The sequence below is a fragment of the Sturnira hondurensis genome, unplaced genomic scaffold (assembly GCF_014824575.4).
Source record: "Sturnira hondurensis isolate 20B ecotype Veracruz unplaced genomic scaffold, ASM1482457v3 Scaffold0022201, whole genome shotgun sequence".
NCBI classification, from domain to species: Eukaryota; Metazoa; Chordata; class Mammalia; order Chiroptera; family Phyllostomidae; genus Sturnira; species Sturnira hondurensis.
In genome coordinates, this window is record NW_028094832.1 from 4173021 (window position 1) to 4192341 (window position 19321).

Consider the following 19321-nt stretch of genomic DNA (forward strand, 5'->3'; position numbering starts at 1 on the left):
ATTCATTCATTCATTCACTCATTCATTCCCATTCACAAGGATCAATCTTCCCTACGAGCCAGGGGCTAGGCCAGGCGCTACAGACAGGGGCGAAGTAGAAAATTTTGGTCCCTGCCCTTACAGAGATCACAGTCTAGGGACCTATCAACGACAAGGTGAAAAAAGCAAACGGCATTGCGACAACTGTGCTGAAGCAAGGAACAGGATGAGGGGCAAGAGACAACAGGAGGAAATCTACCTCTGGCTGGTTGTGAGCACAGGCATCTCCAGTGAGGCACAGTGCACTCCCAAGCCAAATCCCAGAAAAGGCAGAAGGAGCTAGCCAAGTGCTAGGGGGCAGATATCCTGGGCAGAGAAGAGTGCCTGTAAAAAGGTTGTTCCTGGAGCTACAGGCCAGCCACACATGGGGGATCAGCTGAGAGAGAGGAGGCCCGTTTTAAATATGCAAACGGCATCTCATCATGTGACTCACTCAACAGGCCTTTGCCTTTACACACACTCCACCCACCCACCCCGTGGCTTGGAATCCTTCCCTTCCACTCTCTCCTCTGCCACCTCGAAGTTCCCTCCTATGGGAAACATTCCGTGACCCTCCAAAGGAAGAGCGAAACTCTGGGAGTTAATCCCTCCTAACCAGGAGTAAATCCCAAAGCACCTAGTACACGCCACTGTCATACCTCCTTGCCACACACGATGGAATCACTGTGTTCAAGGGCCTAGAAGCAGGGATCTTGCCTTATTTGTCTCTGTTTCCCAGCAATCTATTATGGAACTTGGCACCAGCAGACATACAAGAAATGACAAGCGAGTGAGTGAACACACCAAGAGAGGAATGGACAGATTAAATAAAGGCAGGAACACCACCAATGCTAATTCAATACTTGGTGCTAGAGACTTGGAATAGCACTGGGGTAAAACTCGTTCACCCGTTTATTGTTTGGGCGACAGGATGTTTTCTCTGGATTCCTACCCCCATAGGATTTTCACACAACAAACACTTTGGGGAAAATCATATTGCATCACCGAGGAGTGACAGTAATTGTCACAAGCATTTCATTTGACATCGGCACAGATGCATTCACGTCAGACAAGCATGCATTCAGTGCCAGGCCCTGTGCAAGGCTCCGAGGGTGACAGTCGCCCTGTCCTAGGGCAAGTCACATTTCTAAAATGTCATTAAGGACTGACACTGTAAAATATTTTTCAAGTAATTTACCATCTTCATAATGTTATCAAGGAAAAACATTTTTGTTTTTGTTGGTTTAAACTCAAAGGTCGCCCAGAGGACAAAATCATTCAGAATCTGTCGCTCAGTACTAATTCTTGGCTCCCTGAGTCATGCCTCGGTCTCCTTTCTGCAACCGATGGACAAAAGGTGAAGTCACCAGAACACTGTAAGCAAGTCTTCTTTACCTGCCTGTGACTCTTTGCCGACTCCACGTGCGAAATCAGGCAGCACTTTGCTCTCGTGCCGGCTCAGCATGTCCTCCGGAGGCAGTTAAGATTCACAAACCGACCATGCATGTTTTCTTAAGTCAAAAAGGCATGTACCACTCGCTGGATGGAGTCCGACGGAAAAACAAGGCCCAACAGTATGGGAATGGTGGAGACAGGAGTTCCTCCCAACTGCCCCAACCAGAACGGTGACATTCCAGCCTCTGCACAGCCCAATCCTGGTCCACTCCCTCTGAGCCTCTGCCAGGCTGGGGAGCCTGTCACTTTAAAATCGGGCGTATGACGGGACTGATCTGCCTCGGAACACTGAGGCATGCATTTTTGCTGTTTGAATTGCTTAGAATCCAGAGAAACCAAGCATTTCCTCACTTCTTAGGTTTTCCTTCCACTGGAGCCAAAGGAAAACTGGGGTGGGCAAAAATGTGTAGGATATAAATAATTCTTAAATGTTCCTAAGTTTCCAGCTCTCGCAAGAAAGCTTATTCTCATAAATTTTACAATCAATTTTTCAATGTATGTATTCCAAAACTGATCTCCAAAGCTCTTAGGGAGCCATCCATTAATACCCTAAAAGTCACATGCTGTCATACTAAAAGGTAAACTGTGCCTCTTCGACTAGGATTAAAAATGCAACTGAGTGGAAGGCAAACTGCATCTTTCCGTCAACCTCAACGCACAGCCCACTGCTCACCCAGGGCCCAATCCCTGTCCTCATTCAGGTTTGCCGTAGGTCAAGGTCCGCCCGCCTCAGGTCTTGCATGGGGGCTGGGCTCTCGGTCAACACCCTCTACCCTGTTCAAGAGGACTCCCATGTGACTCCTATAAGGCCCGCCCTCACCACGAGAGGAGCAGGTGAAGTCCCAGCAGGGTACACTGTCACAGCAGTGCGGCCCATTCCTCCCCTCCGCAATTGCCCAAACACGTGGAGACTGCGCACTTTGGTAACTGTTTCTTCTATTCGTCTCCACGGCCCAGAGGCCGGACAGCAGGTCTGAGGTGTTCACCAGGCTCCCTGACCAGGCCCGGTGCAGGGCCTGCCCTGGGGCCACTCAGACAAGACTGATTTCGATTCAAACTCCTGTCTCTGCGAAACTGCTCTTCGTGGCAGGCTGTCAGCACTGCCAGGCTCGAAGGGGACGAGTGTTCATTTGAAACCAACCAGTTTATCAGGAGTTATGAAAATGCAGGGGGTCCATGAACTTGGACAGGAAGAATATGGGTATCTTTCACTAACTTTTAAGAGAAATTCGCATCACCTACCATGAAGGTAGCTCACACAGCACAGTATTAGTCGTGCTGTTGATGGCGTTCCCCCAAAAAGTCATGGTCATTCTCATATCACATCACAGACAAAAACTTGTTTGGCTGATCGTCACCCCAGAACAGTATGGCAGCTACAGGACCCACGGCGAGCTCCTGTCACTGAACACACTGATAAAAAACAAATATTACCCTGAGCATTTTCTACCTGAATTTCTATTTAGTTGGTTTTCCTCTGTAAATTCCATGCATTTTATTTTATGCAATTTAAAACATTTCCCTGGACTCACCAATGCTACAGGGGTCCATGGGGTTTAAAAAATGGGGCTGGGGGAATGGAAACTCGGATCTTCCTCATTATGAAATATAAACGCTGATGCACCAAGAAACACATTCTGTGTTCAACAGACTGCACATAGTTTTACTCACTGGAAACAGGAATAAAAAATATTCTAAAACAAAGACACCTCAAAACAGAATTATTCAGAAGTCATTTTTACAATAAATAAAAATCTTTGTTTTACTAATTTTAGTACAAAGCAACTATAAAAGAGGAAATTCTCAAGGAACACTTCCAAGTTTGTTACTATGCAGTTCAACTATCATACATCTTTGCTCTATTTTTGATAATGACAAAGCCCCTCCCACTTTTTTCAGCAAGACTCATCTCTGACCCACAGAGCTCCAGCAATCTGTAAAGTGAGAAACCAGGCAGGGAGGATCACAGAATGTATCGTAACCTACCACCTTCCTTCTGTAGCAGCGGGAGGAGGGACAGACTAATCAACACCTTACCATGAGTGGCTTTAATCAGCCAAGCACTGATACCACCACAGTGCAATCAAAAAGGAGCCCTGCCAGGAGGAAGTGGGCCTGGGCGGAGTGAGCAGGCCAGTGGGCAATATTCGGAGCCAGGTCAGCCGGAAAAAGTTCAGAGAAGGCACATAAAGCAAATTTTGCAGAGCCTCGATGGCAGCCAGAGGTCCCACTTGCATTATTAGGAACGCTCTGGAAAACTAAACACCACAGCTTTTCTCTCACACAAATTAAGTCAGTGTCTGGCTGGTTCAGTTCAGCAGCTCCAGTTACATTCAGTATCGTTCTCGGTCTTTCCCACCAAAATGAAAATAACAGGAAATAAACAGTCCTTGCACCCCTGCTCTGTCCTTTCCATTCGCCCCCTCCCTCAGCCTCTCCCTGTTTGCCCTAAAACTTAGCACTCCGGAGTCCAAGCCCTGCCTGTTTTAATTCACAGGTAGGTGTCACATCTCTTTCAAAACAGTAACACAATCCCCAAACTTCACACAGTAAATATTAAACTAAAATCTTTCGAGAAATCACACACCCCAACCCCCAGCAGAACATTTCCTGGAAATCGGTGAAAGCATTTATTCTGAGGCACAAATCCACCAAACAACTACCAACAAAAGTGAGTGCATTTCTCTGAAGTCCAGGAAGCCCAAAGCAACGGAAAGAATACTAGGTCTGGGACCACGGTTTAACCCTGGGAAAGTCATTTCCTCCCTCTTTGACTGAGTTTCCTCCATTATCAGGCACAGGAAGCAGACGGAGATGGTCCCTCCAAGCACCTGCTAGCACCTGCTAGCATTCCAGCTGGTTACAACAGCCACGCATGGTAATGAGTGAGCAGGAAGAGCAGAAACAGGTAACTTACCTCTGAAACGGGTATCGAAGTCAGGAAATGGCCAGAAGGAGGCCGTTTCAGCTGCAAGGTCTCATTCCAAGGTCTCAATTCCTTAATGTTTATTTCATGACTAGTAAACTAAAGATCACAACGTGTGAAATGTCTAGCCCAGAACATCCCAATAGCAATACAAAAAGTACGTGGCTGTAACGTGAGGAAAAACGTGTTCAGATTAGTTTGGGTGCGTACTATTTACATGCACAGTAAATGATTTCTAAAGCTGTGAAGCTAGTCAAGCTTGGCAGAAGGCAGAGGAAATGTTGGGATAACCATTCTTGACAATGGTAAGAAATTGGTGCCGAGAAAAGACAGCTACTGGGAAAATTCAGGAGACTGTTATTCCCAGAGGTTCGTATAACTGCCAAAACAGTAATATTGGGCAGCAATTTCTATAGCGTCAATGAATTTTTCAACAAAGTTATTTCCAAAGGAAATCTCCCATTACCAATTTCTCAATTTGTATCAGAGTCATAGAGGCACATGGTTTTGGTGGGGGGTTTTTTTAAGATTTTATTTATTTGTCTTTAGAGAGGAAGGAAAGGAGAGAAGGAGAGAAATATCAATGTATGGTTGCTTCTTGTGAGTCCCCTGCTGGGAACTGGCCTGCAACCCAGGCATGTGGCCTGACTGGGAATTGAACCGCAATCATCTGGTTCGCAGGCCCGTGCTCAATCCACTGAGCTACACCAGCCAGGCCGGGCAAGTTGGTTTTTTTAATCAAATAGGACTACAGCAAAATACAGCAGCCCTGCCCAGTCCTGCTTTCAGGGGCCACCCACTTCTCTCTCTTATCTATTTGTTCTGACACTTATTTACACGTTTCTAAATGCTACACTTATACTACAATTCCCAAATTGTAAGTCAGACATTATTTACAAAATTTTGTTACGGTATTTTAGGATCTCTATCTTATATACACTTTTCCGCTCTGTACCATTTTGTTTCCAATATTATACTTTAAATTTCCAAGACCTTTCTTATTCTCCAAGACTGATTTTTTTTTTTTTACATTCTGCTCTTATTTCAAAGATGCAGTGATTTTCCCACTCCTCTGAGGATATTTATTATATTACATGTCGGTTTCCTCTGTTTCCCCTAAATTCCTTTTTCTTGTTGTTTGTTTGGATACAGCATCAATTCTCAAACCCCTGCCTCCTGGCAGCCCCTCACATTTCAAAGTGAAGCTGTCAAATGCCAAGTTCCAGGAACTTGGCTGTCCCTTGGTGATGGGTGGGCTCAAAGTAGGTCCATAAGCAATTCCCATGCTGTAACTACACTGTACTCCCAAGGAAAGCATCCTCTGACTCGGAGCTGATGTAGCTTTAGGAATTCTGGAACAGGCATGGCAGGGGGTTCACCCTCCTGGTGTCCCTTAATCTTCTTGATGTCACACCAGAGCCTCACCATCCTCTCTGGGCCAGGGACCCCAAGTCAGGTTCAATTTCCTTAGGGAACATATAAATCTTGGTTCTGCTGTGTGAATGGAGAACAAGGGCATCAAAGGGTGCTGTTCACAGATCTCAAGCAAACCCCCAGTTTTTAGCCCCCAAACTTCCCTTCCCTACTGATCCAACCTCAGACAGTACCGGGGACCCTTCACAGGGCTTGCAAATTCTAGAAGGTCCATCAGGAAGCCCCCGGCCATCACCTCCTGCTCTGGACACTCAGCAGTAACCACTCCGCCCAATCTTCCACCACGTAATGCCTTGCCCATTCACAGCCACCTTGTCTCCACTTCCCTCCGGTCAGACCAGTTTACTCCTTTTGTTCTTTCACCGTAATTACAGTGACATTACGGCAGTGCTAAACACGTATACACTCTGTCGCTTTTAACTACAGGGTCTGCTCTCTTCAATTCACCTTCAGGAAGACTGCCAAAATGGGCTCATTACCATGAGCTGGGCACCGATTTACATGGGGGCCATGAGCAGGCAAGGCCTGGTTCTCACGGCCTCGAATTCTAAAAGCCAATCTTGTTGAATATTTCATGGCCAAAACCAGACTTTGTACAGTACAATTCATAACATCAGATCTATTTCTCAGTTTATTATTCTCTGTATGATTGGGTCCCACTTGGAATTTGAATTCAATATTTATAATGTGGTATAAAGTGATTTCATATGTAGCAAAATTTTATAACGTAGTACATTTCTTTATTTGCAAATGTGAAATTTTACTTTATATTTAGTAATTCAGTACAGCCCAATTAAAAGTGCTATTTGGGGACCTCAAGGTATATTCACTTTAATAACTGAATATACTAAATTGCATTAAAGCTCTATTAAAATTCCAAAAGCCCTGGCTGGTGTAGCTCAGTGGATTGAGCACTGGCCTGAGAACCAAAGGGTCACCAGTTCAATTCCCAGTCAGGGCACAGGCCTGGGTTGCAGGCCAGGTCCCCAGTCGGGGCACATGAAAACCAACTACACATGGATGTTTCTCTCCCTCTCTTTCTCCCTCCCTTCCCCTCCCTGTAAAAATAAATAAATAAAATCTTTTAAAAAATATCTATAAATTTTATCTCTGAAAGTGTATACTAAAGTAAACACAGGAATCCAAAGCTTACCCATATTTATTAAAGACAAAAACTACAAATGTAGAAAGTATACTAATAATGAAAGAAAAAACACCCAGTATAGATGGTCCTATAACCCAAATGCTCACATCCAACAGAGGACTGCCTATAAGTTTGAAAAGAAGGCCATTCCCATCTTGGCTGACAGGGAACACATATGTTTCTGATAGTAACATGCTGAAATACTGAAATAATTCTTCAAGACCCTCTTTTGAATCTGAAAGAACTTCACAGCTGGATGCCAATACTCCCCACAAAACCCAGTCAAGTTGGCTGCGGCTACCTAAAGAGGGTGGAAACTTCTCAAGCTAATAAAAGCAAGGTTTTCCAGCATATTCATGAAATTGCAAACTTTATGTGGTTTGGTAGCTCACACGCAGCCAGTTCATTCCAGCCACTGGAAGTCACAGAAGCTCGTAAAATATATTTTGCCCAAGTCATGATATATCTTTAAAGTACCACAAAAAAAATACTAAGCAAGGGAAAGGGGGGAAAAAAGCAGGAAATGTAATCACGTGTTCTCTATTTTCCAGAAACCTTCCTGTATCTGCAATAGCTGAAGTGAGGAATGAAGGCCATTGCTACTAAACGACTTCAAACTTAAGGCAAAACAAAAATGTACCTCCTTGCCCCTTCCATCGCATCACTAAATTGAGCAGGAAGATTATTCCACTCTCATTCAAATGATAATAATTTCATCAATTATTATAATCAAGTAGTGCGGATAAAGGAATAAAGATGAAGGATGTTAAAATATTTACAAATAATATTTATAATCCGCAGTTTACAAAGTGGTCATGACAGTTTAATGCCCTACTGAAGGAAGTATAATTGATCCAATCACCAAATTTAAGAATTACCAGGCTTCCTGCATAATTACAAATGTCTTTATTACGTCAATTAGACCTTAAAATCTTAGGGTAGCCAAAATAGCACCACTCCCTACATTTAGACAGGATTCGCCTTCTAAAAAGTCAAAAGCAAATGCTCCCTGCACATTATCCTATGTCCTAAGCCTCAAGTGTTTCATTCCTGAATCCTCTATACACATGTCCAGTCTCTACATGTCAAGCATTGTTCAAGGGGTCCGTGAAATCCCTTTACTTTGTCTCCAACACTCTGCCCACCAAGGTCTCGATCTCATCCAATGGGCCCCTGTGTGCAAAACACTTCTGAGTCAGTGTCTTTGATTTCCGGCATCTACTAGGGAAAGACAGGAACCCCAGGGGATGAGTCACAGCCCCGTGTCAGGTGGCAGAAATAAATTCCTGGCCCACGAAGTCACCTAGAGGACAGCTGCTGAAAGGCCACTCACAGACTTTTGGGGACTAGAGGATACACATTTCCAGACACAAGACGGTAAATCCAGTGGACGCACTGGATGGGTGGTCAGTATACAGGACACGCCTCAGGAGGAGTCACAAAGAGCATCTGTCACACAAACATCCAGGTAACTAAAGCCTTTTTATAAAAAGGAGAAACAGCCAAATCCCAAACAGAGGCCCCCACACACTGAGCAACAGAAACCAGGTTCCATTTTTATAACGCTAGAGTTTCTTATCTGTCCTCTAATCAGATAACTTTTGCACTTGTTCACTATAATTATTATTTGCGTGGCATTTCCAGTAAGCACTAAATGCTACAGGGTAGTAATTAAGAGTGTGGTCCAGCTACCTGGGTTTAACTCTCTTTGCATCCACTCACCACCTGGGCTCCACTGGGGTGAGTTACTTACCCACCTCTGCTTTGGTTTCCTGATTGTAAAATGGGGATGATAATAGAAGTGACCTTTCATTTGATTGTTGTCAGAATTAAACAAATTCATGTGTGTGTACATCTGTATGTATATACACATATGTACACAGACATGGGTGTATGTGTTCTGTGCGTGTGTAAATAAGTAATAGTAAAACGGCTCAATACCAACTAGTATAGGAAGAATGCAAAAACCAGGAAGCTACTCTCCCTGGCACGGCAATGCTTCTTATACAGCAAGTTATCTAATGCGGTGTTTCAGGTGAAAGTTAAGGAAACACTGAGCACCTATGACTGTGTTTAATATGATGAGACAGAGATGATTTCAAATGACCTGCTGCTTCGAACCATCTGGGCCGCACAGCCGGTGACGCACAGCAAGCTCGTCTGAGTGCTTTCCACCAGCAGCTCCCCCCACTCCGTCCCCATTAGCAGGAAAAGGCAACGAGAGAATCTGGCCAATGAAGCACAAGTGGAATCTCAATAGTTGGGAAAGTACTTAGTGGATTTTCAAAAGCTGTCTCTCAGGTGCATGTTCCCAGTATGACAGGAGGCTTCTGCAAGTCCATCACCAATCTGAATTTTAACACTTTCCACCATGACTGAAAGAAAGGGGTGAAAAATAGAGCAACTGGCACTTATTTTTTATGAATGTCTTTATACTGATTTGTTTTAATGTTCTTACCTCTGTAATCCTACCTGAGAAACTGTCCTTTGCTCCAGAATGCCCCTCTCACCTTGGTCTATAGACTGTCTCACTTTCCCACTGGTTCCCTTACTCCCTTCACTGTGAGATCAACCAGGTCAATCTGTGTATGTCTGAGTATCTATTGGCCAACCAATGTCACGGCTGGAAACATGGGTCGGAGACTCTTCTGCCAAACCTGGTAATCTGGGCCAAGAGATAAACCCTCTGTCTCCCTCAAGAGCCTGTAGACAGGAGAGAAGGAAGGATGCAAAGAGAGGAAGGGAGCACAGGAATGAAGTCAGGAAGTCACAATAACACCACCAACAAAAGCAAGGGTCTTTAATGGTATTATCCACTCGTAGCTCATTTTATCTTCACAGCAAAACTGCAGATCCATTAAAATAGAGTATAATCATTATTTTTCTTCTACCGAGGCCCAAGAATTTACATTTTAAAAAATTTACCTTAAGTAGCCCTGGCTAGTGTGGCTCCGTGGATTGCAAACCAAAGGGTCACCAGTCAGGGCTCATGCCTTCATTGCAGGCCAGATCCCCGGTTGTGGGCGAGCAAGAGGCAACCTCACATCGATGTTTCTCTCCTTCTCTTTCTCCCTCCCTACCCTTCTGTCTAGAAATAAACAAATAAAATCTTTTTGAAAATTTTTACCTTAAGTAACTTGGGACCAAAAATTGAAGACACACATCTCAAATAAATCTTATGGTACAGAATATTCCACAGAAGAACCTACTAGGTTCCCTTATTTACAGAAACGAAGAGGAGAAGACAGGAGGCAGAAAGATTGGTGAACCAAGTTACTCTTTCTTTTTACAATAAAAACCACATAATTTAAAAGTTATCATTTTAACTATTTTAAAGTGTACAATTCAGAGGCATTAAGTACATTCATGATGCTGTGTGCCCATCACCACTATCTAGTTCCAGAAATTTCTTGTTCTTTATCACCCAAATGGAAACTCCATACTCACAGCTGATACATTCTAAAAAATAAATTTAGTTGTTTTGTCCCCCATATGTGGAACAATTGTGAAGTAACAAAGAAAAGCAAATAAACAAAACCCTTCTTTAAAGGTAAACAAATTCAGAAATAAATGACATTAACAGTCTAATGACAACTTGTGAATCTATTCACAGGAATAATCATCTAAATCCCTAGTCCCAAGTCTCAGAAAACGTCTCATAAAACAAATAATTTAAAGCATTTCATCAACAAATCCTTAAGTATCAAGGTCTCTTGCAAAGGCCCCATACCAGTTAAGTGCAGAAAGTCGGACACACCCAAAGTCAGCACTCCCAGGGAAAATGCGGGACCTCGGACTAACAGACACACTACCTTGGTCCACGACAATAAAGGGTGAAATGGGTGTGGCTTACTTTAGAAAACTGCATGAGTCATTTTTAAAAACCCAATAAAATATGATAAGCATTTATTTTAATGCAAAATAATTTAGTTTGTCTTTTTTCTATTTTTCAGCGGACAGTATAAAAGAATAAACTTAGCACACATGCAACATCTTAGTTCTTGCTATCTTCTAAACCTAAAGGTGTAAGAAAGAATGCGTGAGGAACTCTATCCAGCAGAATTCTCCTGTCCACCATGGATGAGAAATAAGTCATCCTGGACAGAATCTTGCTGTTCCGGCAGGAAAGGGGGCGGTGATCCCCTGTAGTGGAAAACACCCTGAGCCCTTCTCCCAAATGACTTTTATTGGGAATGGTATGTGTAGGTGTGTACAGCATACGTGTGTAGGTCATCCATCAATGTTGATGGGCTCCAGTCACACAGAAACAGGTATTATCTAGAGATAACAATGGAAGGAACATGGAGATTTGCCATAGGTCAGGGTCTGTCAGTCATGCTGATGCCAAAAGGTTTTTCAAATGTGTTTCATGAGATAAGGAGTTTACCCCTTACACCTTGAACTTAAACATCCAGTTATGTCACCAGGGCTGTACAAAACAAAGCAGAACAAGCTTCAGAGGACAAGATGTACATTTCAGCCTGATTCCCATGGGAACCCTTGGTGTTAGAGTCAGGTCATGTCTGCTACCTGTGATACCTGGTCTTCCAGGGAGACTTACTGGCCCCTTTCAGAGCCTGCTCTTGCGGGGCTGCAGTCTCTGAAACCACACAGAGTGGTCCCCAACCAAAGAAGGAACATACTGAAAGAAGATTTTCTCTTTAAAAAACTAGGTGTGACAGAGAACTCCAGGACACCACCTCATTCCCAGAATTATTTGCAGCATTCCCTTGGCCAGTGTGGGCGTCATCCTGCAAACCGAAAGGTGGTCAGTTCTATTCCCGGTTTGGACACAAGCCTGGATTGCAGGTTCGGTCCCAGGTCAAGGAGCACACACAGGGCAACTTCTCCATGTTTCTCTCTCAGATCAGTGTTTCTCTACCTCTTTTTCTTCCTCCGTCCCCCTCTCTTAAAACTTTTTTAAAGAATGATTTGCAGGATAATTACCAGAATTATTTGCAGCTTCCTAACATTGGCAAGTACTTTCAGTATATGTTACAGAGTATTTTAAAAAATCCTGAAAGCAGAGTACTTAAGCCAAAAATGAAACTGAGAAAAGAGAAAACAGATCAAAAAAGGGAAAACATAAAGACTTGAGGTTTCTCAAAAAAAAAAAAAAAAGAAGAATGAAAGAAAGAGAAAAAGAAAATCCCATCTGGAAACTATTTCCAGGAAAGGAGAGGACAGAACAAACGCAGAAAGAATGCTTATGTTGGGAATTACTAACGGTAAGAGTAGACAGCTATGCACAACTATAGACAAAGTACTATGACAAATGATCAAATATCAAAGGGTTTTCTGACAGCAAAAGTTTGAGGATCCCTTTTTAAAGGTTACCTTGGGAAAGAAAGATAAGGGTAGGTACTATCCTCATATTACAAACATTTGATAACTTACCGAGATACCAGAATCATTTAAACTGTTTGGTTTTTAAAAAACATTTTTTTAATTTTTATTTACTGATTTATAGAGAGAGAGAGGAACATCACTTTTCCGTTCCAGTTACTTATGCATTCATAGGCTGTTTTTTATATGTGTCCTGGCCGGGGATCAAACCTACGACCTTGGTGTGTCGGGACGATGCTCTAACCAACTGAGCTACCCAGCCTGAGCTAACCTGGTTGTCAATTTAAGGCAAATCACCAGAGAACTTCCTCTGGTCTGTATTGTAAAAAATAATTTTACAAATTTGTGCCTGGCTGACAATCAAGGATGCCACAACTGAGAGTTCTACTAGTCTAGATATCACGCATAGCTGAAGAGGTATCCTATTCTGTATTATTCAGTGTCATTGTCAAGTTCCAGGGAAAAGGTCCTTTGGAACCTCAGGGCCAAGGGAAAAAAGAAAACTGTGACTACATCAGTAAACATCTTTGAAAAATTTGATGGATAATGTCACCCTAGTAATTAATCACCTTCCTCTATGCCTTGCCTAATAGAATACTCAAAGACAAATTCGCACCTGAAGTTTAACAAGAGGATAGGGCACCTAACATACAGCAAGCAGAATTTCTGTGCGCTGTCTCCTCTTGGCCTTATCTTACCAATCAATTCATTTCTGCCTCTCTCTGCATTTTTGTTGTATTTTTTAAATTCTACCCGTTATGTAACTTTCTGTAGGAATCCATAATAAGACAGTAAGTCTTATAAATATTACCCAAAAAACCCCTTCCTGGAAGACCTGACTAATAATTCAGGTATATCCTCATCTGAAATAGAAACAACTGCATTTTCCCCATAGGATTATTGTAGGGAATAAATGAAAGAAGGTCCCAGCACATAAGCTTAGCTCTCTGCTTCCTTCTGCTCTTTTAGAAAATACTTTCTCAATTTCAAATTAATTTTCCTCATGTGCTCTGGATTTAGTGAGCAATCAATTAGTTCACACATTGATAACTTTAATGGTGTAACTAACTGTTACAATTATAAAAGGTTAATGTATATCCAGATACCTCCATAAAAAACACTGACTTTGACTAAGGCTCCTGGACCCCTATATTACACAGAGTGAAAGTTTAACAAATTATGCTTAATGTTAAATGAGGGTCACACAAACGAAGACACTGGACCAAAGGACTGGTGCACTAAGATTTACCCAGACCTTCTCATTTCCGATCTTTTCTTCTAATGTAACTGTACTTCCCAGTCAAATGCACCCAACGAGCCCCTGTAGTACAAACTACGTGATTGACGGCCATGGGGTCTGTACGAACCACCTGAGATCACCTAGGTCTGAATATCAATCTATACCACTCTGTGTATTTTCTGATATAATAAAAAGAAGAGAAGTGTAATCATGGAGGATGAAACACTTGGGGGAAATAGGCCCTGAAATCGCTCATCCGTCTCTTCCATTTCAGAGGTGGGGACCAGGAGAGCGAAGGAGCCACGGGCCACTGACTCCTGGGATGAGCCCGAGCAGCTCACAGCGCCGCCACATTCCCGTTGGCCAAATGGCAGTCACGACTACTCCACGGGTCATCACGAAGTGATTCCCAGCATTCTAACATGGAGGAAGTGCTTTTCCTACAGATCCGTACCAATCCCAAACTGCCACATCCCAGTAATGACGTCTGCCCACTGCATGAAGCACCAGGCCATGGTGGCAAGGGGACTGAAATGCAGCCGGCACAGTGATTCTTTGCACAAGGACACAGGCCACTAAGTGAATCCATCGGACTCACTTAGATTAGAGAATCCACCAGATTCTCGGTCTCCAGAGGGGCCAACTTCATCCAACTGCCACCCAGAAGGGCTGTTTTGTCTTAATGCTCATAAAGGCAGAATCCCTCCCACCCACAGTCCTGACTAATACATACACTGACTAATAAATACACTGACTAATCAGTCCTGACTAACACAAAAACTCATCACCTCTACGATGCAGTTGTTCCTTTTTCTGGAGCGCCCATGGCCACTGCTATGGGAACTGGAACAAGATTCTGGAAACGGGCCCTGCCCAACTAGTGTCAGACCTCAGCCAAGTCCCCCATCCCTGACCTCTGCTGCTATCACACCAAACACCCAGAGCTTCCCCTCTCTGCCCTCCATTTCACCCTCATCCAGCCCACACACCCCGGGTCCTGGCCCAGCGCCCTAAGCGCCTGCCCTGCCAGGCCTGGCGGAGCCACACAGCTGCAGGAAGGAGGATAAGCTGCAGACCAGGGCAGGTCCTGACCCCACTTCCTGACCCTGCTGGGTGAGCTTCAGAGGCATCTTCTCAAGAGTCAATGTCATAAAGGAGGGTGGCCTCCAACGGCACTTGTCCTGCTGTACCATCTTTCCGCTACCATTAAATGTGAAGGAGGAATTCACAAAGAAAGTTATATTCCCAGGTGACTTACATTCCTAAATTCCAAGCAGCAAATGAGAAACAAGAGAGAGGGAGAGAAAAGCATAATAAAATACCCTCCTCCTGGGTCTGTTGTGATCACCACAAAAGCCGATACACGAGTGTGTCTGGCACACACTGGACACAGAGAAAACAGTCACCATCACACAAGATGCACACTCCCTTATCCACGAAACCAGCATCTGAACGCTCTGAAAGACCCATGGGGTTTATGTATAACCCTTTCGGCAGCAAAATGTGACCCGAACTGACTTGAGACTATTTATAACCTGGTTTGCATTCCACTCAGTGTGAATATTCATTTATTTTACTACAGAAATAGTAACATCTTTAATTACAGACACCGTCCCTATAGACATTACATCCTTATGGGATATGTAGCACAAACCCTCTGAAACAAAAAAAAAAAATCATTAACTCTGAAATGCATCATTGTTCTGGATACAAGAGCGAGAGTGCCTCATAACCCACTCCCAAACTGAGGGAGGTGGTGTCTTGCTGGATTGAACCAAAGGCAGTCTCAGAAGTGAGATTTCAGCCACAGTTCCCATCAGCCAGTTGTCAGGAGGTCTGAGTGAAGACGGGAGGAAAGAGCTGAAAGGCTGAGCAGAGAGGAAGCCAAGGCCATGCCAGGGCTTCACTGGCTCTCAGAGGATCCAAGCCTTCAAGCACATTCTTATAACTGTGTAGTCACTTTTTTCCTAGATTTTCAAAGTGAGTCTAGTTTTCAGTCTCAACACTGGGCTCCCTGGAGTCTGGGCAAACTGCCATTGAATCACAAGGGCCACTCAAAGGTTTTTCTTTCCAGGCCGTTGAAAACATTAAACTATTTTCAACTATCCTCTTTAAGAGAATATTCTCCAGCCCCCGTCACTGCACCCTTCCCAACCCTTACCATCCATTAAAATGACTCTCCCTTCATTCCAAAGATGTTCTACGCATGGTGGCTTAAACCTATAAATGTATGCAATAATAAATATGAGTGGTAAGGAAGCAGTAGCGAGGGAACAGTGGAAAACCTGAAGAACTAGATCAAGTTCATGTTTCTCCTTACACTTCCACACTCAGATCTGGACACGAGGAGCCGTAACCACTGCCTTTTCGAGGGCCCTTCTCTGACCCTCTCCCAGCGGCACTTCTCCTCATGGCACAGATGCACCCAGAACCCGTACGACCTCTTCTAAAGCATACTCTAGGGTCCCGGTCTCCCAGGAATCCTGCCTAAATGAGCTCACTTCCCAAGGGCGGGCCACACCACTGTTTGCAGGTGGGGGAGGGAGGGAGACCGCGGATGGTGGGCCAGTGTGACCACCACCTTGTGTGCAATGCCCTTCTCAGTGCAGAACGGAGCCATGTTCTGGCATGGAACTCTGAGGGGTTGGAGAAGCCTACATTTAAACCTGGCCCACCGAGTTGTTATAAAAGTTTATTTGGCATTATCCATTCTCACCTTCTTCTCTTTAATATCAGCAATCCAGCCCTTTCCCCATTCCCTCTCACTTTCTGCACACAGATGCCTTACCATAAACCACATTTCTCAACCTCCCTTGCAGCTAGATAAGGCCTGTGACTAAGCTATAGCCAAGGGATGGCAGAGGGCATCCTGACTGAAGCCTCTGGGTCACCTCCTTTCCAAATGAAATTGCTTATTTCCGCTCCCTCTTTCCCTCTCTTTCCCCTTTCCTTAGACTGGAAGCTGGACCTCATGTTGCGAGGCCAGCCTTTGCCAAGATGAGACAACACTGAGAATGGCAGCACAAGGAAGAAGGAGCCGGGATCCCCGAGAGACCTCGTGGAGCGCGGCCGCGGACGCCACCACCCACTCTGTACGGTAACGCTCAAGAGAAATAAACTAACTTCAGTCCTGGTTGAGCCACGGGATTTTGAGTTTTCTTTGATACGCCAGTTTAGCCTCTCTCAATTATATTTCACAAATGATCTAAATAAACTGATTATAAATCAGATTTTGGGGGTTCTGCTAAAGCATACAATATAAGTCAACTATAGTGACTCTAGACAAAAATCAATAGTACCAAGCCTTAGGTGGGGGGAAAACACAAGAGAGGAGGGATTTATAATGAATAGAGAGGTTTTTCTAAAAAAAAAATTCGACCAGAAAAATGTATCAAATAGTTAAACACACAAGAAAAAATAAGTAAAAGATTTCAATGTAAGAATTAATTAGAGCATCTAAAGGTCTATAAAATGACCTGAAAATGTTCAGCCTAACTTACAATGTCTTCTTATTAAACAGAAAAGAGCAAAAATAAAAAATAAAAAGCAAAATTCTACATATACTTAAGAAATTAAAACACAAAGTTTGCTTGTGTGATAGGATTAAAACTTTTTACATGCTAATTTTCAAAGACTGAAAAGAATACATTCACATTATAATAGGTATTTGTGTGGTACTAATAGCTAACATTTATTGAGTACTGCTATGTACCTAAGTGCTTTACATATATTATTTTTATACTTTTACAACAACACAAGAAAGTAGGTTCCAGCACTATCCCCACTTTATTGATAAGGAAACTGAGGCACAGAGCAGCTTAGCAATTTGCCCAAATTCACACAGCCAATAGGTGGCCACACTTAGGTTCAAAATCACATCATCTGATATGGCATTCAACCACTCCCTACAGTACCAGAGAGTGCTGATAAAAATGTTAAATCCTTTAAGTTCCCAGGCCAGTACTCAACCCACTGAGCCTCACCAGCCAGGGACTAGGGTGCACAGGGAAGGGATGTAGGAGGGGGATGGGCAGGGCAGGGGAGAGAAATTGAGCAATGGGGGGGAGTGGAATGCAGACAACTTTAATTCAACAACAACCAAAAAATTTTTAAAAACACAGAACTAAAAAAGAAATTTAAATCCTTAGGAGTTCCTTATTGTGCTTTTCAAATATTGTATAAAATAATATTGTGCCGTCCCACCTAGAGATAAAAGGCTTATCCCAAATCCCATCCCGAAATCCCTTCTATAATCCCAGCAACAAGACTGCTTTAGGAATCCAAGCGTAGGGGATGTGTAGGGAGATCACAAGAGCACTGCAGACAAAACCAAAATTACAGCAATAAGGAAGGAGGCAACAGAACACAGCCCTTCAACAGCACAGCTGTGACAGTGAGGCATTAACAATGTAGCTCTTCGGAGCTGAGAAAGTTATCAGTGTGAGGTCACCTCGTCCACACAAATCAATGAATTGTGCAAAGAGGCTGATTGATTTATCCAAGGTCACAAGGCTGGTTGTTTGCAGAACCGAAACTAGACCCTAACTCTTCTCTGAGACCAAGGTGTAAGTTTTTTCTTTTTAGTAGGGCACCCAGGTTTTTCTAGAATGTATCAACTAAGGTGGTGATATTAAATTATGTTCCAAAAAGCACGAAGGTCCCTAACCCTAATCCATCCCTTCAACCTTGCTTCGTAGAAACCCCGCCCCCCCTGTCAGCTCTACATTAGAGAGAGCAGCGATGAAAGCAAGGTCACGTTCCTAAAATGCACCCTCATCTAAGACTCCTTTTCAGAAAGACTTCCAACACGAAAGGAAGGAAAGAAGGGAGGGAGGGAAGAAGGAGGGAGGGTAGGCGGGCTCCGAATCACAGAACAAACGAAGTACTAGCATCCTCACTTTCAAGAGCCCTTTACTTGGCCCTTTTGGTGCTTTTCCTCCTGGCAGAATTCCCCTCACGGAAAAACTGTCACCATCACTTCATTAAATGAATAGTTTTGTTCCAAAGAGAAAATTAACATACTCTCTAAGTAAAGGACAATCTCGGAGAAGAAAGGGCAGTTAAGCACCTCCCACTGACGTGCATCTGCGCCACACTGGCCTTCCTCTTCTTTCTCACGTCTGACCGTTGAAAACCCCAGGCACTGCCAGCGGGGAAACACAGTCGCAGACTGACTAAGAGATAGTCAATCGGCGCAGGGACATACAATAAAGATTAAACTGTCATTTCTCTTAGGGATTACACATTTGTTGAAAGCAAGAAAAAAGGCACACTTTGTTCATTCACTCAGCATGTATCTGCCGATACGTGCCAGGTACTGATCCAGACACTCGCCGTCCAACCCAGCAAAGGACCTGCCTGGTGAACTTGACCTTCCAGTGGACAGAAACGGATGGCAGCACAGCAAACCAGGAAGTGGCAGAGCATGCCAGCCAGTGATAAAGGCTGTGGACAAAGTAAAGCCGGGAAAGTGGGTGGGGATGCTGCAGATGTCAGGCTGTGCCGTTTCAATCAGGGGGTCGAGTGGGTCTCGTAGGGGAAGGAGTCAGCCAGACGGTTACCAGACGTCAGAGTGAACAGGCAGGGCCACCAGGCAAAGGTTCCGACCTGGAAGAGCACCTACCCCCATGTGCAGCAAGCCATACGAAGCCAAGCAGGGTCACTCAGAGCCCTGGAGGTCACTGTAAGGTCTTCATTCTTTACTGTAAATAGAATGGGAAGTAACTGCAGAATCGTGAGCCTACAATGACATGACGTA

The 19321-nt window shown here is 43.8% G+C and overlaps 1 protein-coding gene across 4 annotated transcripts in view; it reads right to left on the reverse strand.

Annotated features, from left to right (window-relative positions):
• Positions 1 to 19321, reverse strand: part of UTRN (utrophin) — a 451811-nt gene that overhangs the window by 412347 nt on the left and 20143 nt on the right. The window contains exon 1 of one of the 4 annotated variants that reach the window (XM_037034778.1): positions 1414 to 1674. The exons of the other annotated variants lie outside the window; for them this stretch is intronic. Within the exon in view, the coding sequence (XP_036890673.1) occupies positions 1414 to 1483 (70 nt within the window). The 5' untranslated portion in view covers positions 1484 to 1674. Of the gene's footprint in view, positions 1 to 1413; positions 1675 to 19321 lie in introns of those variants that run through there. 4 annotated transcript variants of the gene reach the window in all.